This window comes from Anomaloglossus baeobatrachus, chromosome 1 (genome assembly GCF_048569485.1).
Source record: "Anomaloglossus baeobatrachus isolate aAnoBae1 chromosome 1, aAnoBae1.hap1, whole genome shotgun sequence".
In the NCBI taxonomy this organism is placed as follows: domain Eukaryota; kingdom Metazoa; phylum Chordata; class Amphibia; order Anura; family Aromobatidae; genus Anomaloglossus; species Anomaloglossus baeobatrachus.
In genome coordinates, this window is record NC_134353.1 from 67,474,817 (window position 1) to 67,500,541 (window position 25,725).

The 25,725-nt window shown below is 47.5% G+C and overlaps 1 protein-coding gene across 4 annotated transcripts in view; it reads left to right on the top strand.

Moving 5' to 3' along the window:
* Positions 1-25,725, top strand: part of HTT (huntingtin) — a 399,016-nt gene that overhangs the window by 328,686 nt on the left and 44,605 nt on the right. For all 4 annotated transcript variants that reach the window (XM_075346836.1, XM_075346838.1, XM_075346839.1 and 1 more), the window contains 6 exons: positions 5,434-5,523; positions 5,983-6,170; positions 6,924-7,050; positions 18,144-18,244; positions 19,385-19,539; positions 21,004-21,143. In XM_075346836.1, coding sequence (XP_075202951.1) covers positions 5,434-5,523; positions 5,983-6,170; positions 6,924-7,050; positions 18,144-18,244; positions 19,385-19,539; positions 21,004-21,143 — 801 coding nt within the window. The remainder of the gene's footprint in view (positions 1-5,433; positions 5,524-5,982; positions 6,171-6,923; positions 7,051-18,143; positions 18,245-19,384; positions 19,540-21,003; positions 21,144-25,725) is intronic.

The window sequence follows — 25,725 nt, forward strand, 5'->3', positions numbered from 1 at the left end:
TCTCAGGGACACTCGGTGATCCCTTACCTAGACGACTTATTGGTCAAAGCTCCCTCTCAGGAGGCATGTCAGCACAGCCTGAATGCTACACTGGAGACTCTACAGTCTTTCGGATGGATCATCAACTTTCCAAAGTCGATCCTATCACCGACTCAGTCACTAACGTATCTTGGCATGGAGTTTCATACTCTAGCAGCGATAGTGAAGCTGCCGCTGAACAAGCAGCGGTCACTACAGACAGGGGTGCAATCTCTCCTGCAGGGCCAGTTGCATCCCTTGCGGCGCCTCATGCATTTCCTAGGGAAGATGGTGGCAGCCATGGAAGCAGTTCCCTTTGCGCAGTTTCATCTGCGCCCACTTCAATGGGACATTCTCCGCCAATGGGACGGGAAGTCAACGTCCCTGGACAGGAAAGTCTCGCTTTCCCAGACGGCCAAGGACTCTCTACAATGGTGGCTCCTTCCCACCTCATTATCTCAGGGAAGATCCTTCCTGCCCCCATCCTGGGCAGTAGTCACGACAGATGCGAGTCTGTCAGGGTGGGGAGCAGTGTTTCTCCACCACAGGGCTCAGGGGACGTGGACTCCGCAGGAGTCCACCCTTCAGATCAATGTTCTGGAAATCAGAGCAGTGTATCTTGCCCTACTAGCCTTCCAGCAGTGGCTGGAAGGAAAGCAGATCCGAATCCAATCGGACAACTCCACAGCGGTGGCATACATCAACCACCAAGGAGGGACGCGCAGTCGGCAAGCCTTCCAAGAAGTCCGGCGCATTCTGATGTGGGTGGAGGACAGAGCATCCACCATATCCGCGGTTCACATCCCAGGCGTCGAAAACTGGGAAGCAGACTTCCTCAGTCGCCAGGGCATGGACGCAGGGGAATGGTCCCTTCACCCGGACGTGTTTCAGGAAATCTGTCGCCGCTGGGGAGTGCCGGGCGTCGACCTAATGGCATCCCGGCACAACAACAAGGTCCCGGCATTCATGGCGAGGTCGCGCGATCAAAGAGCTCTGGCGGCAGACGCCTTGGTTCAAGATTGGTCGCAGTTTCAGCTCCCTTACGTGTTTCCGCCTCTGGCGCTCTTGCCCAGAGTGCTACGCAAGATCAGATCCGAGTGCAGCCGCATCATACTCGTCGCCCCAGACTGGCCGAGGAGGGCGTGGTATCCGGATCTGTGGCATCTCACGATCGGTCGACCGTGGTCACTGCCAGACCGACCAGACTTACTGTCCCAAGGGCCGTTTTTCCATCAGAATTCTGCGGCCCTGAACCTGACTGTGTGGCCATTGAGTCCTGGATCCTAGCATCTGCAGGATTATCTCAAGGAGTCGTTGCCACAATGAGACAAGCTAGAAAGTCGAATTCTGCTAAGATCTACCACAGAACGTGGAAGATTTTCTTATCCTGGTGCTCGGCTCAGGGAGTGTCTCCCTGGCCATTTGCATTACCCAAGTTTCTTTCCTTCCTGCAATCGGGGTTAGAAAAGGGCTTGTCGCTCAGCTCCCTTAAAGGGCAAGTTTCGGCACTATCCGTGTTTTTTCAGAAGCGTCTAGCACGTCTGTCCAAGGTGCGCACGTTCCTGCAGGGGGTCTGTCATATTGTGCCCCCGTACAAGCGGCCGTTAGATCCATGGGATCTGAACAGGGTACTAGTTGCTCTCCAGAAGCCGCCCTTCGAGCCTCTGAAGGAAGTTTCCTTTTCTCGGCTGTCGCAGAAAGTGGCGTTTCTTGTTGCGATCACATCGCTTCGGCGAGTGTCTGAGCTGGCAGCTCTGTCATCCAAGGCTCCCTTCCTGGTGTTCCACCAGGACAAGGTTGTGCTGCGCCCCATTCCGGAGTTTCTCCCTAAGGTCGTATCCTCTTTTCATCTTAATCAGGATATTTCCTTGCCTTCTTTTTGTCCTCATCCGGTTCACCGGTATGAAAAGGACTTACGTTTGCTAGATCTGGTGAGAGCACTCAGAATCTACATTTCCCGCACGGCGCCCATACGCCGTGCCGATGCACTTTTCGTCCTTGTCGCTGGTCCGCGCAAGGGGTTGCAGGCTTCTAAAGCCACCCTGGCTCGATGGATCAAAGAACCAATTCTAGAGGCCTACCGTTCTGCGGGGCTTCCGGTTCCTTCAGGGCTAAAAGCCCACTCAACCAGAGCCGTGGGTGCGTCCTGGGCATTTCGTCACCAGGCTTCGGCTCAACAGGTGTGCCAGGCAGCTACCTGGTCCAGTCTGCACACTTTCACCAAGCATTATCAGGTGCATACCTATGCTTCGGCGGATGCCAGCTTAGGTAGAAGAGTCCTGCAGGCGGCAGTGACACCCCAGTAGGGGAGGGCTGTTTTGCAGCTCTAACATGAGGTATTTATTTACCCACCCAGGGACAGCTTTTGGACGTCCCAATCGTCTGGGTCTCCCAATAGAGCGCTGAAGAAGAAGGGAATTTTGTTACTTACCGTAAATTCCTTTTCTTCTAGCTCTTATTGGGAGACCCAGCACCCGCCCTGTTGTCCTTCGGGATGTTTTTTTGTTGTTTGCGGGTACACATGTTGTTCATGTTGAACGGTTTTTCAGTTCTCCGATGTTATTCGGAGTTAATTTGTTTAAACCAGTTATTGGCTTCCTCCTTCTTGCTTTGGCACTAAAACTGGAGAACCCGTGATACCACGGGGGGGGTATAGCCAGAGGGGGAGGGGCCTTGCACTTTTAATGTAGTGCTTTGTGTGGCCTCCAGAGGGCAGTAGCTATACCCCAATCGTCCCAATCGTCTGGGTCTCCCAATAAGAGCTAGAAGAAAAGGAATTTACGGTAAGTAACAAAATTCCCTTCTTTACGGCTGCAAACAGCTGCTCTTTCCTATCCTTTTCTATAAAGATAGTTTGGGCCTCACCTTTGCTGAAATCTGTCCTTTCTGGCTTTGTATTGTGTTTTTCTATATCGCCGTAGCCTTTACATGTGGGGGGCTATCTATCTATCTTTGGGGACTACTCCGAGGCAGATTAGCTTTCTTATATTTCTATCTGTGAGATTATTTAGTTCTCCGGCTTTGTCGAGGCGTCCAGGTCATCGTAGGCACGCCCCACGGCTACTGTTAGTTGTGTGTCAGGATTAGGTCTGCAGTCCGTTAAGTTTCCAGCCACTCTGTTACCATTGTTGGGATTCCGCATTTTTTGATCCTCCTCGGTCCCTGAATCATAACAAAGGACCTTACCAAAACTTCCCCTCCATCTGCAGCAATGCAGCCCCAAACTTGCTAAGTTCTTCCACCGTGCTTTACTGTTCCTGCAGACACTCATTATTGTACCATTTCCAGCCATTCGGCAAGGGATCCGACACCCGATACCCACACTGATCAGCTACCCCTAGTGCCGTTGGCATCCCACCTAGAGACCGAGAGCTCAGTGTGGGGTTGTGAAACTGTTGCCTCTTTCTTGCAAGACCCTAACCCCCTAATATATAGTTTTTGGGGCTTCCCAGCAGTCCTTTCCTCCGTACCCCTGCCCGCTCGCCCCGAAGAGCCTAACATGCAGGGAGTTTAGACGAAACAGTACCATCCGACGGCCTGACAGACCTCATCCGGGACACCTGATGACGGTTTTCCTCAGTGTACTCCAAAGATAGTCAGTCTCCCTCCCTCTCTCTGTCTCTCTCCCTCTCTTCTTTTCCGTCCTTCATTTTGCCTGTGCCTCTTGCCACAAGAGGTTTCCGTCCAGTCAGATCTCGTCCCTCTGCCCAAACTGTAATCCGTCCACAATGTAATCCCCAGAGGAGCCACCCCCACTGCCCGCAGTGAGAATGTGCCCATTGCCCCCGAGTGGGCCGCGGCTGTCTCCCGCTCAGTTGCCAACCTAACTAAAGTATCTCAGTCCTTAATTTCCGTCATGGAACGGTTACCTAATCCAGCCACCACCAAAGGAGTCCTACTCGCTTCACTGGGGAGTTGGATTCCCTGGTTCCTCAATTCCAACTTGACAGACCACATAAGAGATCCAAGAAGCGAGCTCACACTAGTTGTTCTTCCAGGTCTTCCACTCCTTCAGCATCCTCCTGAATGGCATTCTTTTCTCGTTCCCCTTCTTCCAACACTCCAGCGGCTCAGGAGTCCAACCCTTATCCAAATCCAATTTTAGATGTTTGAATCCGATCAGATTCCTAAAGTTTGGAATATGGTGGATAGTCTGAGTACAGCCTTTAATCAGACTTTCAACATTAAGGAAGAAGGAACTGTCTTAATCTGTACAATCCATACCTTTTCAAGAAGTTAAAACAACCTCCTCAGGTTTTTGCTGCAACATCAGCAAGGAGGTGTTGGAGTAATGGGGAGAGAAATGGTAGGCCCTATAGGGTCCTGGAAGGTGTGAGAATAAGCTTGCCAAAGTTTGAATTTCTGACTGACTACTTTATTCCATGATGCAAAAAGAAGAACCCAAGCCACCCATTGCAAAATATTCTGCATGCATGAAATGCCCATCTCTTGCTGCAAAGAATTCATTGGCTGCTATGGGCATAAAAGAGAAAAAGCTCATGGTGTCCCTACCAGCCTCCCTTAACCTCAATTTTGTTGAGAACCTTTGGAGTATCTTCCAGCCTATGAGCATAGAAGGGTGAAGAGCTCATGGTGTGGCCACCAACCTTCCTTAACCTCAATTCTATTGATAACCTTTAGAGTATCCTCCAGCCTATGGGCATAAAAGGAGTAAAGCTCATGGTGTGGCCACCAGCCTTCCCTAACCTCAACCCTATTGAGAACCTTTGGAGTATCCTCCAGCAAAAGATCTATGAGAGTAGGCATCAGCTCACATCTTTACAGCAGTGTCTCGGAGGCTGACCTCCTGCAGAGAAATTTAAGCAGAAACTATCCATAATTTCACATGTTCAATGCATGCAAGAATTGTGAAGGTGATATCAAAGAAGGGACCCTATATTACATTGTAACCTGGCCTATTAAAATGTTTTTGATTTGTAAAAGCTTTTGTTTTCAGTAAATTTGACCCTTTTTGCTGCAAATTCAACAAATCTGAATTTTCAGTTCACTGCAACCTATTCAATGTTTGGAAACTGTTGTGCATAATAATTTGGAACAGTGTTTTTTTACTTTTGGAAAAGTATTGTTATTATTGGGAGACTTGTCCAATAAATTGTAATCTATATTATATAACGATTGATGATTTGAACATTATACTGACTGATTTGCATCAACATATAGGAAAATCAGTGCAGTCCAGGTATAATAATAGTGCAGGGAGTCTAAAATGATAACAAAAGCAGCATTGCTATGTGAAGACCCCAGGGGGGCTGCATTTTTCATACTGTCATGTCTCCAAGCATTGTAGGAGCCTGGATTGTTCCCTCTTGGGTCAGTAAGAAATATGTGATATCTGCTCATGTATAGATGATATGAAAGGCTTTTCATGACCGAATACCTTTTTTTGTGCTTTAGTTGCAGTCAAACCCGGGGAGCAACTTCTGAGCCCTGAAAGGAAGAAGAACAGTTCATCAGACGAGACCGCTGCAGAGGAAGGGGAATCTGGTATGTGATGTGTGAAGTTTATACTCAGCAGGATCACTTGGATTTCTGTTTTTCTTACTGCAAGATTGTGCCGCCAGTCACTTGATCCACTTGTTAGCGTTCTCAGGATACGGTGACATCCCATCCGTCGGCCTGGGTGTGATTCCTTCAATGTCAATGAGCCTGTACAGTTCAATCCCGCTTGGTTTGCTCCTTACATAATTATACAGCCTTCAATGCTGACACTTATATAATGTATAGTGCTGACCGGTGCTGCGGGCCGGCAGGAGGCTACAGGGGAGAATTAATGGGAAGAGCTGTTGCCGGCTTACATGCCAGTGCCAGGTGGATCGATGTTTATAGCAAATGATGGGAAGTTGGCGAAGACTGGGTGGTTGTACAGTGTCGGAAAACCCTCTCGTTACACTTTTAAGCTATTAACCAACATAATAATATAATAATGAATGTGTTCTCGCTCAGGTGCCGCCTTCGTCAAGACCGCCTGCATAATGATGTCCGAGATGGTGGATTCCCTGCAGAGCGTTTTGTTGTTTGGGCACAAGAGAAATGGAAACATTGCCGCGTTCCTCACGCCAGTGTTCAGAAATATAATCATCAGCTTGGCCAGGATACCCATAGTTAACAGCTATACAAGAGTACCACCGCTGGTGAGTGACCCCCGGCTTGTCGCAACAAAGATTTCTATTTAATTTTGATTACTATTAAAACGATGAGAGCAGGTTCAGTAGAAGGCATCGAATTCTGTATCCCTGCTGATCTGCACAGGGGTCCTGATAGTACAGAGAAGGGGTCTGCGTGTCACCTCGTGCAAGAAACATGGCCCCATATAGGTGCCTCAACTGCACCCCTCTGGTTCCGATTTCCAGTAGATCTTTGGAACCTGTAAAGAAATTGTGAGCAAAATACACTCCCTCTATGCCTCTGTAACTCAAAATTATTAAGATTTGTTTGACGAGCGCTCGGGAAATCAATACAGCGCACACGCTTTGGTGTACTGAAGGTTCCTGCTTTATTACCTCATGTTACCAGTTTATATAGTACCTCAAACAAAGAAATAACTCGCCTGAACTATGCACTAATAAGAGCAGAAGGGGCGTGAACGGAAATGTGAAACTTCCCCATCCATCAGTGTTAGCTGAACCCTGTAACATCATTAGCTATAAGACAAGGTGGACATTATGGGAACAAAATGGATTGTATTCTCGCACAAAATATATTAAAAAAAATAAATAAATAATAATTCTGAGTAATACATTTGGAATTCTATTTTTCTGGGTAGTGGAGCTTATTGCACGATACTGACTTGCTGCTAGTTTTCTCATCGCGGGTATCCAGGCCTGAACTTTCTTCCAAGACTTTTAGAAGAGATTAGCCTTTACAATTTGCTGTTTGTTACCCAGGTGTGGAAGCTCGGCTGGTCCCCCAAAACTGGAGGAGAGTTTGGAACGTCGCTCCCAGAGATCCCGGTTGAATTCTTGCAAGAAAAGGAAGTGTTTAAAGAGTTTATATACCGCATAAACACCCTGGGTAAGGAGCAAATGGACATCCTTTATTATTTCCTTATATCATCTTGTCACTTTAAGGGAATGTGTCATCAGAAAACACACTTTTGTTTTAAATTAAGGATTTTGTTAATGTACTTATTTCTAAAAGAGCTATTGTCCATGGGTGGAAGGGGAGGGTCACACAGATAACCTACTGCTGCCACCAAATTGTAACGAACCGCCATCTGCTGCCCCCGATCGTCAGGACAATTATGCGGTTGACGGACGATTAATGAACAAGACCACAGCTGTTTCCACTGCTAAGCCAATTATTGGGGATCTGACAGTGACGTATAGTATATACACAACCGATTCCAGCACATGGAATATATACACCTCGGTACAGCCACTGTAACCCGAGAATAATGATTAGCTGCCACCACTAATCACTTTTCAGGCCAATTGGACACCCATTAAAGATAGCATAAGGGACCATGAAATTTATGGGAACCTGTTGTGTTGGAAGATGGGTGTCATCTGCAGGCGGCGTTTTGTGGAGCAAGAGGAGCTGGTTGGAGTGTTACACGTTTTTTGTGGAAGGGGTTTCAGTGTGGCTTGTGTTTAGCTTGTGGGAATGCCTGGTGGGGGTCCGGTTGGCGGTGCTGCTCGGTGGGTGAAGGTCTTCTCTGTATGTCTGTGTGTGGATGGGGCCACTCAATGGATTCGTTCATGAAGACACCAGGGACTTCAGTTGATACAGCGCAAGTTGTTCTGAATCTTTTATAACAGACCATAAGGTGGGGGATCCTTCTGTCAGTCAGATGCCTCCTGCATCACTTTAGTGAAGGAGGTCTAAATGAGACCTATCCAGTTATAGGCCCCTTCATACATCACCATCTATTTTATAAGAGCTCTATGCAGACCACAAGGAAGACTTCTATGGTGAGTGGTTGTGGCTTAGAAATTACGCAGATGTCTACTTTTACTGCATATAATGTCAAGGGAGAAATTTAGGTAAGACTGCTAATGGAATCTTTGTTCAGGGCAAATCCAAAGGACGAGTCCAAATTAGCTATCTGCGCAGATATAATAAATCAGACATTGATCACAACGAGACGTGTTCACTGTTTGAGTCAGTATAGTCGACTGACTTGTGCATTCAATAGGTCTGATATCAGTATTACATTTCAACCTTCAGACATGTACAAAAGTATCAATCTGTCTTTTCTCACACATCGAAACAGTATAGGGAGGTGCGTAGGGACATAGAAACCCACATTTCATCCCACAGATAATACATTCCCTCTTTGTGTGAAACCACTGATAAGCATGAATACCTTCTCTGTTCATTGTACATTTGTCCATTCGTCCTTGGTTAACTCTTTCTTGAACATACAGCTTAGAATCATATTTTCTCTGACGCCTCATTGGGGGACACAGGACCATGGGGTGTTATGCTGCCTATCCATAGGAGGACACTAAGTAGATGCAAAAGCATAGCTCCTCCTCTGCAGTATACACCCCCTGGCCGGGCCAGGCAACCTCAGTTTTAGCTTAGTGTCTATAGGAGGCACATCTCTGCAGACTACTGCAGCAAGAATTTTTTGTTTTTAGAGGGCGACGGTTCCTTCGGGGACCGATCTCCCAAAAACCATCAACAGGCGGGAACGTGGAGTGTTGCCTCCCCGTACCACCTCCTGCGACGCTGGATCCTGGGCTGTTACTCACTGGACGACAGGTCTCATTGCACTGATTTTCCAGAGCCCAGAGCAGATGAAAACTTCCTCAGCCCCTCTTGCAGGCTCTGAGTTGATATTCGCTCCGCACCTGCGTGACCAGACTGCCATCTCCACAGGAGCTGAGGTGAGATAATTCCGATTTTTCCAGAGCCCCAGAGCATTCCTCAGTCCCTCTGGCAGGCTCTGAGTTGATACACGTTCTGTGTCCGAGCACAGCAGGCGTCAGAATCTGTACACTGGCTCCCTGACAGGAAACTGGAGCAAAGGTCACACTGACTGGATGCACATGGGCTGTGATTGCAGACACCTGCAGAGCATTCCACCTGTGGCGGGGGGAGGGGACAACTCCCTGGACTAAGTGCACCCGCAGCTGCGGTACACTTATAGAGGTTTTTCTGTCCACCATTGTTGTACAGGGCTGGAGGGGGGAAGGGGAGTCCCTTCCCACCATTTTTTTGTTTATTATATTTTCTCATGCCTTCTTGTCAGAGCTAAGCCCTGCCCCCTACGACACTCGATAAGCCACGCTTCCTCACGAAAGCGCACGTAACCCTCCTCACACAGGATCTGCAGAGCATTGCTCCCTCTTGTTGTGATCAGAGCCTGTGGGCGTCTCTCAGAGCTGGCTTCCTCCTTCCCACAGGAACTGTGACGCAGGAGGGGGAAAGGGTCATCAGGGTTCTGGATGAGTTATAGCCTCACTTACATATTAACTCTGCAGAACATTGCTCCCTCATTACAATCAGAGTTTGTGGCTCATCAGCCAGGGGCTGCAGTCACATGTTTTATGCCCTGCACAACTACAGCAACAACTATAAGACTATTAATGTATCCTGCCATGCTTAGCTACTAGGGGATGATAGCACCTCTTCCGTCTGTGAGTCCGGTGCCTTTGTAGCCACCACCGCAGCAACCGCTGCCAGCCCAGAGCCTACGGCTCCCAGTCCCCCAGAATGGGCACAGTTCCCAGAACCTGGTGCTGGCTATGCAACATCGTCCTACACCCCTCGGGGCCCCTGGACAGAACGCAGCCTGATGACACCTCTATAGAGGGTTCTTCTGATAAGATTCAGCCCTCTGCTTCACCAGTTGCATATCAGAAAAAGGGCATGACCCCGATGGGTCTCCCTCTGGGGTTCACAGATGGGGTTCTCCCACATGTTCCGCGGTCTCTGAGGAGCCGGAGGAAGGGGAATGATGTTTGTACCGGGATGTTTCCTTGGTTTCAACCTCCCCGAGCGATCAAGCTGCGATGGACTCCCTTATTGCAGCAATCTACCAAAACTCTGCATGTGGAAGATCTCCCATCCACTACTACTGACTCTGCGGTCTCCTTTAAATGGGTGAAGAAACTTAAAAAAGAGCTTTTTGACGCCGCTTCGGTATCCGTAAACTCATGGAGTCCCGGTACCCCTTTGGCTTAGCTGTCTCTAAGGGCTGGGCCGATCCGGCCTCGGTTGACCCTCACCCGGCTTCTGCCTGCCTGAAGGACCCTCCTGTCTTTTACTTGATGGATCCTCCTTCAAGGACCCGACAGACAGACAAATGGAGCAGCTCGATCCCTCTCCCCTTCCGTGTGGGTCGCACAGGCACCAGGACTACCAGTTTCCTCAGACCCTCACAGATGTAACTGTTCACATTGCTGCGGCGGCGGAGTACCTCATGCAGGCCTCCCTCGGCGCTGCTACCTGCGCAGTTATTGCCGCCTCAAATACCATAGCCATCCATAAGGCCCTCTGGTTCCAATAATGGAGAGTGGACTCGGTCTCTAAGAAGCCTCTCACAGTACTCCTTTCCAGACCGATGGTTTGCCGATCGTCTGGACAGGCTTTTTTTTTTTTTTTTGTCTGACGCCACGGGAGGAAAAGAGTACCTCCCTCCCCCAACTCTAGCCCAGGATGTTTTTTACTAGACACGCAGGGCCCGACCTTCTCAGCCCTCCCCGAGTCCACCTCGTCCTGGCAGTCTAGACAAAGACCGAGAAGTCTCGTCCCTCTCCATCTGGGCCGCCGCCTCAGACCACAAATGGGTGTGATACCTTGTGTCTTACGGTTACCACATTGAATTCTGGACCCGATCCCCTGGTCAGTCTTTTCTCTCAAACCCCCCCAAACGCTCCAAAACACCACGAGGCCTTCTCCTCCGCAATCCACTCCCTCCAAACAGCGGGGGTGATGGTACCTGTTCCGGACGGCGAGAGGTTCAAGGCTATACCTATCGTGGTCGCCAAAGAAAGACGGGTCAGTTCGTCCCATCCTGGACCTCTAACACCTGAGCAAACGTGCACGTAAGGAGATTCAGAATGGACTTTCTAGGGTCCATTATTACCTTTATGGTCGACGGAGAATTCCTTGCTTCCCTAGCTATCAGGGTCACGTACCTGCACATACCCATCGCTCCAGCTCACCAAAGTTTCTCCGCTTCGCGGTTCAGGACTTCTTATTTTCATTTGTGGCCCTACCCTCGGCTCTGCCACAGCACCAAGGGTCTTAACTAAGGTGCCCTTCACGCCAGGAGAGTGGCTGTTCTGCCTTGCTTGGATGACCTCCTCATCAAGGGCTCAACCAGCGTGCAGATCTCTGTGGGCACCCTATCCCGCTGAGGGCGGCTTCTGACTCCAGTCAAATCATCCCCGGTTGCGTCAAAATCCGTCACCTCCCTGGGCATGTCCCTGGACACTCTTCGGGGCTTGATATTTCTCCCTCAAGTCAAGGCGACCGCTCTACATCAAGCGGTACACTGCCCTCTACGTACTCCTGTCACTTCATACGATTCAGTATGAGAGTGCTAGGTACGATAGCGGCGGCTATAGAGGCAGTGCCGCTCGCTTAGCCACACCACCGCCCACTGCAGCTTGCGCTTCTAGCTGCCAGGGACAAGAGCCCCTTTTCCTTGGACGAACTTTTCACCTGACACCTTCAGTCAGGTATGCGCTTTACTGGTGGCTTCAGTCCTCTTCCATATCGAGAAGGAGTTTTTTTCCCCCAAGTGGACTGGCTACTCCTGACCACGGATGCCAGCCTCTTAGTCTGGGGAGCAGCGTACTGGCTCCACACTGCTTCGGGACGTTGGACACCCCAGGAGTCTTCCCTTCCCAGAAATCATCCTGAAAATCAGCGTGATCTTCTCGTGCTCAGGTCATTCCCCTTTTCTGCTAGCAGGTCGTTTGATTCGGGTCCAATTGGGCAATGCAACAGCTGTGGCCTATGTCAATCAGCAGGGAGGTATCAGAGGCAAGACAGCTTATCTCGAGGTCCTCAGGATCCTCAGCTGGACCGAATCGACGGGGGTCTGTGTTTTCAACGTTACACATACCGGGAGTAGAAAACTGGGTGGCGGACCTTCTAAGTCGCCAAGGCCTGGCCGCCGGAGAGTGGTTTCTCCACCCAGAAGTGTTCCCACACATCTGCACTCACTGGAGTACACCAGACGTGGAATTAATGGTGCTCTACAAATAAATAATAATAATCTAATGGCCTCAAGGTTGAACGCAAAGGTACCCGCGTTCTTAGCCAGGTCACGTGACCCACAGTCAATTGGCGCGGATGCTCTAGTCTCCTGAAGTCGTTTCCGTCCGACTTACATGTTTTTCGCCTCTGCCCCTGCTGCCGAGAGTAATCAGGAAGATCAAGGCAGAAGGAGTCCCGGTGATACTAATAGCACCGGACTAGCCCAGGTGCGCCTGGTATGCTGAATTAGTACAGTTGCTCATGGCACCTCGTAAGCATCCCAGACTTGCTGACCCAAGGGCCCATTTCCCATCAGAACTCCAGAGCCCTGAAGCTGACGGCCTGGCCATTGAGACCTGGACTTTAAAAAGAGGGAGATTCTCTCCTGCGGTCATCTCCACCTTGTACAGTGCCCGAAAGCCGGCCTTCATCCCATATTTACCACCGTACGTGGAAAACTTTCCTCTTCCAGTGCAGGGAATCTAATGTCCAACCTATGCCTCTGGCGATCTTTTTTTTTTTCTGCAGTCAAGTTGCAAAAGGGGTCGGCCCTCAGCTCCCTTAAGGAGCAGGTTTCATCTCTCTCAATATTCTATCAGTACTGCCTAGCTTGCAATCCGCAAGTCAAGACTTTCCTCAAGGGTGTTTCCCATCTAGTTTCCCTGTATAAACGGTCGCTGGACCCATGGGACCTCAGTCTCGTTTTGGACGGTATCCAGAGGTCCCCTTTTGAACCTCTTAAGGAATCTTCTCTTGCTCTTCTCTCCTGGAAGGTAACATTCTTAGTGGCGATTACGTCCATCAGACAAGTTTCGGAACTGGCATCACTCTCTTGCCGAGAACCCTTTCTGATCTTTCATCAGGACAAGGTGGTTCTATGCCCCCTTCCGGATTTTCTTCCGATGGTTATTTCCCCGTTTCATATGAACGAGGACATTGTTCTGACTTCCTGTTTGTCCACACCCAGTCCATAGGGTGGAAAGGTTTCTACATTCGCTAGATCTTGTGAGGGCTCTCAGATATTACGTACCCAGGACAGCCCCTTTAGGAACATAGACTCCTTGTTCGTCATTCCTGAAAGGCCTAAGAAAGGACAGGCAGCTTCATAGGCAACGCTGGCTCGCAGGATTCGCTCTGTGATCCAGGAGGTCTACCGCTTGCAACTTAAGCCCATTCCTAGTGGGCTACAGACTTATTCCACGCAAGGAGTTGGCACCCTTTGAGCCATTAGGCATCAGCCTTCAGTGGAACAGAGGTGTAAGGCTGCGACCTGGTCTTGCCTACATACTGTTTCAAAGCATTACTGAATCCATACCCAGGCTTCCAGGAAACTAGGTAGGAAAATTCTGCAAACGATAGTGGAGTACCTATCTCAGTAGGCACTCCTGGCTATCTGGGACTGGTTCCTAGTCCTTGGGTTGCGTTGTTTATTGCAGAGGTTCCCAACTCCAGTCCTCAAGGCACACCAACAGTGCATGTTTTCAGGATTTCTTTAGCAGTGCATGGGTGTTGGATTCAGCACCTTTGCAGGTGATTAAATTATCACCTGTGCAATACTAAGGAAATCCTGAAAACATGCACTGTTGGTGTGCCTTGAGGACTGGAGTTGGGAACCTCTGGTTTATTGTTTACCCCCCCATGGACTGCTTTAGGACGTCCCATGGTCCTGTGTCCCCCAATGAGGCGTCAGAGAAAAACGGATTTTTGTGTACTCACCGTAAAATCGTTTTCTCTTAGCCATCATTGGGGGACACAGCACCCACCATGTTGCCCTGTTGGGCCTTGGTTCTCTCAGTACCTTATTTGGTTATGACTTTTTTTTTTCTCATGTTCCTCTGTTGAGAAGTTTTTACTGTTTTTTTCTCCTACTGCTTGTGTACTAAAACTGAGGTTGCCTGGCCCGGCCAGGGGGTGTATACTGCAGAGGAGGAGCTATGCTTTTGCATCTTAGTGTCCTCTTATGGATAGGCAGCATAACACCATGGTCCTGTGTCCCCCAATGATGGCTAAGAGAAAACGATTTTACAGTAAGTACACAAAAATCCGTTTATGGCGTCTGTGCGATTTGTCATATAGACACACAGATAATTATGCAATGACATCTATACTTTGATTATTTACATACACAGATAATCTTATTACATTTAAACATACAACGTATAGCCCAGGCTACCTTCGCAATAATAACCGCTGCTGGATGTTTGATAGCCTATGGATGGATGTCAGTACACCGCCCTTCACTTAAACTCCAACGCCGGGTGCAAGAAGTCAGAACAATGTAATGTCTATCAGCTTTATTTAATAATGCATTAGATCGTTTTGAGACTACCTGGGTCCCTTTGGATAGATATTGGGCTGCAAGAGACCATTAGGATAATGAATAGTTCTTAGGTGTTTTTTGGTGTTTTTGCTATTTAACCTTTTCCCACCCTCATGTGTCAATGTTTTGTCCTGTACGTGTATTCGTTCACAAATTAGTTGATATATATGGAGTACTTCATCTATCGAGATGTTATATCTGATTCAATCCATATGCTTATAGATTATGCTTTTTCATTATCTGTATGTAATAAAAATTCTAACAACTTCAGTTCTAAAGAAAAAAGATAGCATAAGGTCTCAAGGTAGTGCTTTATAGAGCAAGAGGAACAAAGCTATTACATTTTATATTTTTAATCTGAAAATATAGACAGTGTTTCCAAGAAATATACAAAAGATTTTACTAAGGAGACAAAATAATACAGTATAGACAATTACATGAAAAAAGAAATAAGCAAAACAAATTACTATATACCACAACAATGGCTTCCAAGCTTAGAGGTGGGAAAGGCTCCTTAGAAGAGAAACGGACAGAAACACAGCAAGCTGTCCCTCGATGAGCTGACAAAGGCTAAATGTGGTATTCGCTTTTAATTAACACAAGTTATCTCCCCTCTATTGACTCATGACAGGGCGAGTCATGAGATGTGGCTGCAGTTTCAAGAAAATTATGAAATTGCAACTTCACGAATATCTCCATCCATGGGGGATACAGGCAGGAGATATTGTGATCATGTTTCTCATCATGATTTTTTCTTTGTATAGATATGAAACATGGCATGGCTAGTATCATCCAGTTGGCGTATTTTAATTTGGAGCTCATAGGCATGTCCAGTGGTTATGAAAAAAGATGCATTATGTTCTTCATTATTTTATGACGCTGAAAATAGATCTTCCATATCTGTAGGACCTATGCACACCCCAATATTCATAACTATACTACGGTTCCAAACTGGCTACTAAATTTCTTTGATGAAAGGATGCTGTTGCAGTTTCGAATGCAGTTCTCCCTCCCATTGGGTATACAAAATTCAGACCTGGTGTCCTGTTCCCAGAAAATTCCCTGTCCACACCAGGAGGTCAAAGTTTCAATGAAGATATCCTCTGCCTGACTTCCCCTTTTATAATTAGTTTCCTCAGCTCCTTATTTATAATTCATCTCATATGTTCATTGTCTTGGAGGATAGATATGTCCTTTCTGCAGAGGCCAGAGATGTGTTTTGGATTTTATTTTCTCTTTATGATATCATTAAAGTTTCTATATATTGGAATTTTTTTTATAGTTTGTGACTTTGGAAATTGCTCATTGTTTGATTTTTGGATCAGACAAAGATGTAACTTAAAGCTTCCAGATTCCGTTCAGTAAGCCGGCCCCCACATACAGAGTGCCGTTTGTAATACTGGGGTTTTTTATGTGGTAGAGGACCCCATCTGGTACCAGGACCTGTAGGAGTCTGTAATCTGCACATAGCCTCTGCAGTGTGAGAGCAGGCAATATTGCCTTTTGGAGGTTTATCCTGATGGATGACATACATGGGTGAGCTTATCCTACACAGAGCATATCCGTGTCCTGTCTGGACCTAATTTGTACCGGGGGCAAAATGCACAATAGATAGAGTCCAGCCGGTGAGGTGCCATCTTCTAAAAATTGAGAATACGCATTTATTCCATTGTTGTACCAGGGAAATGCATATTTCTTCACCAGTGATGGTGCCTTCAGCTACAAAAATCCTTTGATTGTCCTGTCAGCCAACTGTCAATGTCTGTACCTGTCAAACAGGACCCGGATGCGGAGCATGCTCTATTTTCTGATTGTAAATTTTACAAAGTGTCACGGCACATACTGGGTAAGGTCCGGTGTGATGCCAAACACAGAACTAAATGGGTAACACCACGACAAAGAAGGATTACACTGAGGACACTTTAACAATGTTAAAGAGTCCTAGCACTAGTGAGAGGGAAGCTGGACACCTCCTCCACTTACTTGCCCCTGTACCATGCACTCCTAGCCAGTCCTTATAAAGGATCCTCACCTGTCGCCAAGCAGGAATCTGAAGACCTGAGTTGACAATACAGTAGTGCCTGGCTAGGGAGTAGGCAGGTGGAGGACGCTAGCCCCACCGCTGCACTGAAACAACACACTGGGAAAGGAAGATAGACAGGGGGGAAACACCACAAGAGACTGCTGCAGACAGTACCAAGATTGCAGCCACACCAGCAACTCCGAGAGAGGGTTTCAGCAGCTCCTTCCTCCTCCAGGACCAGAATCCAAATGATCAAGAATAACTGGCTCCCTCTGCTGGTAGCACAGGGTATATAAAGGGACTGGGAGTGGTCCAAACCAGAAACGCCTGATTAGGAGTCTAAAGCTGCTGGTAAGCAAACTGACATTAACCCTCTCTATGCCAAAGGAAAGAAAACCAAAAACCACATTTATTTAGCAGAGTCTCACCCAGGCAAAGTGAGACTCAGACCCAGAACCTGTCACTAATCTCTTACAATAGAGAGATAGCTGTGACACAATGTGGCATCAGTTTCTTATGATTGTCACTGCAGAAGAAACTGCTTAATCATCTTGTCGGAGATTGATAGTTGGAAAGGAGCCGCCATCGTGTACACACCACTGTTATGAGTCTGTGAATGCGAAAAACTATCGCTCTGCCCCATCTAAGGGAACAACATCGGCACCGGTGCAAAATCTTCGGTAGGGGAGCAGGTCAAAGAGACAAGATAGACCTGTCAATCACAGAACGGAGGCCAGCGACTTAATACGGAGAGAGGCAGGAGAGATGTTGTCAAGGGAGGAATTTGGGTGAAGACTGCTAATGGAGTCTTGGTTTGGGATATTCAGAAACGGTGCCGTATTAGCTGTATACCAGTGCCGATATATCAATGTATCAGACAATGAATACATAAGACATGTTCTCCTTGAGCCAGCATCACCAACTGAACTCGTGTATTGGAAGACGCCCAATTATACAGAAAAGCTACTTTGGCCTTGACGCTAAACAGGGAGTTCTCCACTCCTTAATTTCTCACAGCATCTTGTAAAACACATCTTTGTTCCTTGCACATTCTTTCTGTGTGAACATTACTGATAAGACTTTTGCTCATTATTTGAAAACTTCCATTATTTGTACATCTGTTCACTTATCCTTGGTAACCCCTTCATGACTATACAACTTTGAACAGGGAGTATTATAGATCTGTGCAATTGCTACATAGACAGACAGATAATTATGCAACTACATCTACATTTTGATTATTTATATACACAGATATTCTTATTACGTTTAAACAAACATACTACAGCTCAGACCACCTTCACAATGTAAGTGCGGATAATACTTTAAAATTTGGATTTTTCTACAAGTTCCAAATGGAATTCTACACGCAACGTCTGGTTTTAATAAGCAGGAAAGACTGTACACACCCGCCGTTACTTAGGGTGTGATACACTGATGGCTGGTTCCATTTAAGTTAGGAAAACTATATCAATGTGGATTTTTGTGTTCATTTGTCATTTTTTTTTATAGCTCAAGTCCCTTTTAAGACCAGCATAGGATTGTTTCTGCTAATAATATCTGGATGATCCCACAGCGTATTGACTTCTTTCATTATTTCTCTAGGCTGGACAAGCCGGACACAATTTGAGGAGACGTGGGCCACGCTGCTCGGGGTGCTGGTGACTCAGCCCATTGTAATGGACCAAGAGGAGAGTCAGCAAGAGGTACATGATAAATCTTGTTTACATCCCACATTTATTAGTGCTCCTCCCCGTACATCTTGGCAGGGTACATGGACAGTAAGGGTATGTGCACACGTTAAGTATTTGTTTGCAGAAATTTCTGCACCATTTTTTGCATCTGTTGGCAGGAAAAACTCTGCAGAAAAACAAGCATTTTTGCATGAATTTTTCAAATTGAAGTCAGTGGGTAAAAAAAACTGTGCAAAAACGCTGAAAGAATTGACACCCTCAAAGCACTACTATAGAGGTGCTTTGAGATTAATTACCACCTCTTTATTACCCTTGTGGTTTTAGTTTTTTAAGAATTGACACCCTGCAGATTATTTTTTGCAAAAGAAAAATACTCAATGTGTGCACAACACTTAAGGATTCTCCTTCACTTTTCTGGCATTAGCATTTGGTAGCCGTTTTGTGTCAATATGCCCACAAAAAAGGCGATACAAAACGCAACGTGTGCACAGAACCTAAAGAAGATGCTTCTCTGCTCAAGACAGCCCTCTGAGCCAGGATGGAGACTAGCTCTTCTAGCCATGTCCTAAATATTCCCTACAGTGTCTATCACCCTCCACGGCATAGCAGAGGTCCATCAATTTAAAGGGAATCTGTCACCAGGTTTTTGCCACCCAATCTGAGAGCAGCACAACGTAGGGGGAGAGATCCTGATCCCAGCGATGTGTCATTTACTGAGCCGCTTAGTGTAGTTGTGATAAAATCACTGTTTAATCAGCAGTAGATTATCATTACAGGACTACTTGGCGTGCTGCAGGTAGTCCAGCAGAGAAAACATTGCTGTCATTTTGATGAAATCAAACAGCTCACTAACTGGCATATCGCTGGAATCAGGGTCTCTGTCTCTACATCATGCTGCTCTCAGATGGTGACAGATTCCCTTTAAGCGTTTCAGTGTCTGATATTGAGAAGTGATAAAACTCATTTCCTCACCATCTGCTGACAGGTATTATTAAATCCTGATGATAAACATATACAATGCAGGAAATAAGTGATTATTCGTCATGTAAATGTAGGGGCATTGACTTTCTTATGCTAAGAATAAAAGTGTTAATGAAATTCAATTATGAAAATGCCCCGTAACTAATTATTTTTTTTTTTTGCTGATTCTAGGAGGACACAGAGAGAACGCAAATAAATGTCCTGGCGGTACAAGCCATCACGTCCCTAGTGCTGAGCGCCATGACCATTCCCTCTGCCGGCAATCCAGCCATCAGCGCCCTGGAGCAGCAGCCACGAAACAAGACCTTAAAGGCACTTGATACCAGGTACACATATAGTATTTGCTTTTTCTGTTTCCGTTCCACTTGATCTGAGAGCAGCCTGATGAAGGAAGAGACCCTAATTCCAGGGATGTGTCACTTACTGGACTGCGCAGTATAGTTTTGATAATCTCCTGCTGATTAAACAGTGATTTTATCATTACAGGACTACTTGCTGTGCTGCAGGTAGTCCAGCATATTCATGAGCTCTGTATAACTTCTAGATCAGTGATTTTATCAAAATGACAGCAAACAGCTCAGTAAGTGACACATCACTGGAATCGGGGTCTCTGTCTCTACATCATGCTGCTCTCAGATGGGAAAGCAAAAACCTGGTTACAGATTCCCTTTAAAGGGGTGTTCCACTACAAAGGCAACCCTTTCTCATTCCCTTTGTTTGGTCCCATTAAAATAAAAAAGCTTATACTTCCCTCCCGTGCTGGTTCAGTTCCAGTGGTGTCGGTGCTCACATTTTTGGGGCCCACTTGAGATTGTGAGGTCACGTCAGCCCCCCTGCAGGCTTCTCTCTACCCGCCTTCACATGTATAAGTAATCAGCAGGGAGCCGCAGCTCTCACTTCCTGTTGATTACTCATATGTCTGAAGGCGGAGAGATAAAGCCAGCCGGTGATTAGGCGCAGGGCTCACGTGACAGAGAGCACGGACATAGCTGGAACCACGCCGGACCGAGAGGTGAGTATAAGCTTTTTTTATTTTAATGTATCCAATCATAGGGAATGAGAAGAGGTTGTCCTAGTAGTGGTCAATCCCTTTAAGGTTCGAATGACCCTAATTGATAATGAAAACATTAAGAGGCAGAAAGCCCTTCATGGTCCCGCTCATGTTCAGAGCTGCTGGGTTGTTACAATGTGTTGGTGAAGGAAAGGAGGGAGTATGTGCAGCGGCCTTTAACTTAGATAGGGTGCAAATAACCATCTATATTACCGAAAACTTACCCTATGGATGTGAAGAAGAATCCCATTCACTTAGTGTACCAGGAATCACATATATGTCAGACTTGCTAAGGGTAAAGGTCCTGGCACACATTATAGTCAGGCAGTGAGCTGAGCCGGTGGGTATATCGGGGTGGGGATGGCCGAAGATTGTCAGCTGAATACCTGTCCCGTAACACATTATAGTCAGGCAGAAGCTGAGCCGGTGGGTGTAATGGGGTGGGGGGGATGGCCGAAGATTGTTAGCTGAATACCTGTCCCGTAACACATTACAGTCAGGCAGTGAGCTGAGCCGGTGGGTGTATCGGGGTGGGGAGGGGATGGCCGAAGATTGTCAGCTGAATACCTGTCCCGTAACACATTATAGTCAGGCAGTGAGCTGAGCCGGTGGGGGGGGGGGGTGGCCGAAGATTGTCAGCTGAATACCTGTGTGACCAACAGCTATCTGATGTGTGCGGACACCGTACATCCAGGACGTATGAGGCGGTGGATGAATTATTTCTGTTCTCTCTTTCTAGATTTGGCAGAAAGCTGAGTGTTGTTAGAGGAATTGTGGAGCAGGAAATCCAAGCTCTGATTTCTAGAAGAGACAACATCGCCACCCACCACGCATATCAGGCCTGGGACCCCGTGCCTTGTTTATCCGCTGCCACTACAGGTACTACTCTACAGGGGACAAAGATCGACCGACCAATGCCTCTTCCCTGATATCTGCTGACAGTCAGGAGTCCTCCATCATTAGATTATCAGCTGTAGTATGCTTCCTGCCCATCTTTTTCCTTTATGTTAATTGCTTGTTTTGGTTAAGTCTGTTGGTTCTGTGAGTCCGCTTTACAACCTCAGACTCTAAAGTGGATGTCTGGTTTCAGAAAACCTCTCCACCACAGTTGCCTTTTATTTAAGAAACACAAACAGGGCTGCACTCACCCTCCCAGGGTCCAGCATGGAGTTTGCAGCACTGCCAGTACATTCAGCAGCTCTGCATCCAATCAGTATGTTCAACTCTGCCCAAGTCGGCGATCATTATAAAATATATCTACTGTATATCTATATAGATACATAGATAGATATCTATATCGATATATATATATAGATATACGTATATGATAGATATATATAGACAAAAAGTCAGGCAGCACTCCACAGGTTTGCCTGTGGAGTACTGCCTGCTTTTTTGTCTTTCTATGGATGGCTATCTGAAGAAACCGCAAGGTGGGAATATTGCACCCTAAAGCGAGTTTTTGGTGTTGGGCTGCTCTATTTTTCATTAATATATGCAATCTTGTAGGAAGTTCCAGCAGGTAAGAAGACTTCAGGTAGTAAAGTAAAATCCAGCTTTATTGAGCAAATTAAAAGATTCCAGAGCTCAAAATTAAAGTGCAGGATACATTCTATAGCACACTACGCGTTTCGGCGGTATAAAGCCGCCTTCTCCACTGGTGTTGAAGGGTGGACATAATACTTTGTTTGTTCTCTGGTTTCCCTTTCTCCGTTGTTGTTTGTTCATCTATATATTTTTTATACATTTTCTAACAGTCTGATTTATAATATCATTGCCTTCATGTATTTTACATGTTTTTATAATTGTCTTGCGAATTTTGTTGTGTGATTTATTTATTTTTTTTGTCTTTTTTTTATTCATGGGTTGATGCCAGACATATGTTGTATTTGGTTTATTTCACAAGCTTTGTTCACATTCATGCTGGTGTTCTCTGGCTGGCGTTCTCTGGCTGGCGTTCTCTGGCTGGCGCTCTCTGGCTGGTTCTGGTCGGTGTGGAGTTAATGCTCTGCTCTGGTCATTATATACACCTGTTTTTATCCACAGCCTTTTCTTTTTCGCTCCTAATTGGGAGACCCAGACAATTGGGTGTATAGCTATTGCCTCCGGAGGCCACACAAAGTATTACACTTAAAAGTGTAAGGCCCCTCCCCTTCTGGCTATACACCCCCAGTGGGATCACTGGCTCACCAGTTTTGTGCTTTGTGCGAAGGAGGCAACACATCCACGCATAGCTCCACTGTTTAGTCAGCAGCAGCTGCTGACTATGTCGGATGGAAGAAAAGAGGGTCTATACAGACTCCCAGCATGCTCCCTTCTCACCCCACTTCATGTCGGAGGTGTTTGTTAAGGTTGAGGTACCCATTGCGGGTACGGAGGCTGGAGCCCACATGCTGCTTCCTTCCCCATCCCTTTTTACAGGGCTCTGGGTGAAGTGGGATTCTATCGGTCTCCAGGCACAGAGACCGTGCTCCATCCACAGCCCCTGGTATCTGCTGGACATGGAGCGGAGTATCTTCAGGGACATGGCCCTGCTACATGGAGGTACTCGGTGTCCCTGTGGGGACCGCGCAGACACACGGCAGCACTGCTGGGTGTGTTAGTGCGCCAGGGACAGCGGCGCTGTCCGCACTAGTGCCATCGCACACCACAGCGTTGCTGGGTGTGTTAGTGTATTGGGTGACTACCGCGCTAACCGCCGCTGCCGTTTTATTGAAGGCGCCGCTGGGATTTGTGGTGCGCCGGGGACTTCCGCGCCGGCCAGCACTGATATGCCGGCCGCGCTTATTAACTCGAGTCCCCGGCTTCTGGGCCTAGTCTCCCTTCGTTACCGCCCACAGGCCTGACAGTCAGGGTAGGGGCGTGACGCTGCATAGCACAGCAGCGCTGAGAGCTGGAGTATGTTTTGCATACTCCACCCCTCTCACTGTGTGCACTGTGAAACCGGATTCCCGCACTTTCTCAGGCACGCCCACGGCTTCCTTCTCTATACAGGACGCCGGCAGCCATTAGTGTCAGTTTCTGTACGATACAGAGACAAGTGTGGAAGACCCTGGCATTCTGATAGTCACACAATCGCTGTAACAGGCGTTAAGCAGCACCTGTGGTGCTAACCCCACTAGTGCAGAAGTGCACTTATAGATATGCTTGTACTATATACATTGCACTGTTTGGTCGCACGTTGTATATACCCTCCTGGATTGTGCGGAGGAGTTATCAGCATATTCTCTGTGTAAAACAAAGGTGCAGAACCACATGTTTTTCTATGCAGCCGGTACAGCATGTACGGCTATACGGCCGGCAGGTTACATAGACCCCCATTGTATCAACTCAGCCGGAGTCTCTGCTAATGGCCAGAGGATGAGGACGGTGTCTGCAGTATTTACTGACAGATTTTCTGAGACTATGGCTATGATACTAGAAGCCTAGCAGTCCGGACATGTCTCTCACAACATGGGCACTGTTGAATCATTGATCCATGGCCCCCCTCAGTGTGAACAACTAACAGCTCCGGGAATGTCACATGCATCCCAGAGTCACGGCTCTGCACAGACGTCAGTCCCAGACAGCCTAAGCGGGCTCACTATGAGCGGCCCTCGGTTTCATCAGGGTCCTAGCAGAAGGACTCTCTGTGTACTGAGGCGGAAGTAGCGGCTCAGGATTCTGATCCTGAGACCGCTCTCAATCTGGATACACCTAATGGTGACGCCATAGTGAATAATCTTATAGCGTCCATCAATAGAATGTTGGTTATTTCTCACAGCTCCTCCAGTGGAGGAGTCAGCTTCACGTTTTTTTCTGGACCACTCTGCCTTCAGAGAGGCAGTCCAGGAACACCACACTTATCCAGATATGCGCTTCTCCAAACGGCTTAGGATACACGTTATCCCTGCCCCCTGACGTGGTCAAGGACTGGACCCAGTGTCCCAAGCGGCATCCTCCAATCTCCAGGCTTGTAGCTAGATCCATAGTTGCAGTGGGAGATGGAGCTGCACTTAAAGATGCCACTGACAGACAGATGGATCTCTGGTCTAAATCCATCTATGAGGCTGTCGGCGCACCGTTGGCTCCAGCATTCTCACCCTTGGGGCATTCCAAGCTATTTCAGCTTGTCTTACACAGATTGACACGGTTACACGTACATCTGTGCCGCAGGTGGCATCCTTAACCTCTCAAATGTCTGCATTTGTTTCTTACGCGATTCAGGTTGCCCTAGACTCTGCGAACCGTGCGGCAGTAGCCTCCGCTACTCCGTGTTTTTAAGCAGAGCCTGGTCTGCTCGTTAAGTGAATGGAAGGCAGATTCTGCTTCCAAAAAAAGGATGCTTAACCAGTTGCCTTTTTCTGCTGACCGACTGTTTGGTGAGCGTTTGGATGTAACCATTAAACAGTCCAGGGGTAAGGATTCATCCTTTCCTCAGCCCGGACACAACAAACCCCAACAGAGCAGGAGGCAGTCGGGGTTTCGGTCTTTTCGAGGCTCGGGCAGGTCCCATTTTTCCTCGTCCAATGTGGACTCAAAAGGATCAGAGGAGCTCAGATTCTTGGCGGGCTCAGTCACGCCCAAAAAAGAGACAGTCTGAAAACCCGCTTCCAAGGCGGCTTCCTCATGACTTGCGGCCTCCTCTCTCCGCATCCTCGGTCGGTAGCAGGCTCTCCCGCCTTGGCGATATTTAGCTGCCATAGGTCAATGACCGTTGGGTGTGAGACATTCTGTCTCACGGGTACAGGATAGAGCTCACTTCTCGTCCTCCAACTCGATTCTTCAGAACTTCTCCACCTCCCGGCCGAGCCGCTGCTCTTCTGCAAACAGGGTGCACTCTATAGGCAGAAAGAGTGATGACCCCCGTTCCTCTTCAGGAACAAGGTCACGGTTTTTACCCCAAATTATTTGCGGTGCCTATAAGAACGGGCCGTTCCGTCCCGTTCTGGATCTAAAACTGCTCAGCAAGCTCGTGGACACCAGGCGGTTCCGGATGGAATCCCTCCGCCATGTCATCGCCTCAATGTCCCAAGGAGATTTCCTAGCATCATTAGGCATCAAGGATGCTTATCCACACGTGCCGATTGATCCAGAGCACTAGCGTTTCTACGCTTCGTTATAGGAGACGAACACCTGTTCGTAGCTCTACCTTCCGGCTAGCGACAGTCCCACTGGTCTTCGCCAAGGTCAGGGCAGCAGTAGTCACAGTCCTGCACTCTCAGGGTCACTCTGTGATCCCATATTTAGACGATCTACTTGTCAAGGCACTCTCTTAGGAATCATGCCAACACTGCCCGAACGTTGCGCTGGAGACTCTCTAGAGTTTTGGGTGGATCATCAACTTTTTAAAGTCAGATCCGACTCCGACCCTATCGCTAACATATCTAGGCATGGAGTTTCATACTCTCTCAGCGATAGTGAAGCTTCCGCTAGACAAACAGCATTCACTACGGGCTGCAATCTCTTCTTTAAGAACCAG